This window comes from Calidris pugnax, unplaced genomic scaffold (assembly GCF_001431845.1).
Source record: "Calidris pugnax isolate Ruff unplaced genomic scaffold, ASM143184v1 scaffold18, whole genome shotgun sequence".
Classification (NCBI taxonomy): domain Eukaryota; kingdom Metazoa; phylum Chordata; class Aves; order Charadriiformes; family Scolopacidae; genus Calidris; species Calidris pugnax.
Genome location: NW_015090812.1, coordinates 7,661,397 through 7,662,685, shown reverse-complemented (window position 1 = coordinate 7,662,685; position 1,289 = coordinate 7,661,397). Strand labels below are relative to the sequence as shown.

The 1,289-nt window shown below is 71.2% G+C and overlaps 1 protein-coding gene across 1 annotated transcript in view; it reads left to right on the top strand.

The window, feature by feature from the left end:
• Positions 1–8: 8 nt before the first annotated feature.
• FOXD2 (forkhead box D2) overlaps positions 9–1,289 on the top strand; it is a 1,894-nt gene continuing 613 nt past the window's right edge. The window contains exon 1 of the mRNA XM_014939053.1: positions 9–1,172. Within this exon, the coding sequence (XP_014794539.1) occupies positions 33–1,163 (1,131 nt within the window). The 5' untranslated portion in view covers positions 9–32 and the 3' untranslated portion in view covers positions 1,164–1,172. The remainder of the gene's footprint in view (positions 1,173–1,289) is intronic.

Here is a 1,289-nt window from a genome sequence, read left to right as displayed (position 1 = left end):
CTCTGCCGCGGAGCGGGGCCGCCAAGGCGCGCATGGGGGGGTCCCCGGAGCGGCTCTCCCCCGCCGGCGGCTCGGAGCCGGCCTGCGCCCGCGGCGCCGCGCCCGGGGAGAAGGCGCCCGCGGGAGGAGGCGGCGGCGGCGGCGGAGGAGGCGGCGGAGCGGGGGGGAAGAACCCGCTGGTGAAGCCGCCTTACTCCTACATCGCCCTCATCACCATGGCCATCCTGCAGAGCCCCAAGAAGCGGCTGACGCTGAGCGAGATCTGCGAGTTCATCAGCGGGCGCTTCCCGTACTACCGGGAGAAGTTCCCCGCCTGGCAGAACAGCATCCGCCACAACCTCTCCCTCAACGACTGCTTCGTCAAGATCCCCCGGGAACCCGGCAACCCCGGTAAGGGCAACTACTGGACGCTGGACCCCGAGTCCGCCGACATGTTCGACAACGGGAGCTTCCTGCGCCGGAGGAAGCGCTTCAAGCGGCAGCAGCAGCTGCACCCCCCGCACCCCGAGCTGCTGCTGCGGGCCGGGGCCGCCGACCCCGCCGCCTTCCTGCCCGGCTTCGCCTACGGACCCTACGGCTACAACTACGGCCTGCAGCTCCAGGGCTACCCCCACCACCACCACCACCATCACCCCGGCGGAGGAGGCGGCGGCGCCGGGGGTGCCTTCCCCTTCCCGGCGCCGCACTGCCCGTTACCGGCTCCTCCGCCTCCCGCCGCCGCCGCCTCCGTCTTCTCCGCCGCTTCGGGGCTGCCCTCCTTCCTGGGCGGCGAGCTGAACTGCAGGAAATCCTTCTACCACCCCCAGCTGAGCCCCACCGCCCTGCCCGCCGCCCTCCTCCAGACCCTCAAGCCGGACCCCACGCCCGCCGGTGGAGGAGGCGGTGGCGGCGGCGGCACCAACCACCCCTCCCGGCCCTCTTTTTCCATAGACAACATCATCGGGGGGGCCGTACCCCCCCCGCCGCCCAGCACCAACCCCAGCGCCGCTCCCGCCGCTCCTTACCCCGCCGGTCAGGCGGGTCCCCCGGCGCAGGTCCTGGCCGTCCTCAGCCCCGCCTTGGCCCCGGCACAGCCCCAGGTCAGCCTGGCACACGAGCCGCTCCTCCAGCCGGCCCAGAACTTTTCCAGTAAAATCACAACCCTGAGCAGCTGTCATTTTTAAAGTGGGAAGGTGGTGGTGAAAAGGGAAGGGGAGGTGTGGGGGGGGAAAGAGTCGCGAAGCAAACGGCCCCTTCCCAGCTCTCCTCCCCCCGCTTCCCTCCTCCGAAAATGCTCCCCTTCCCTCTCC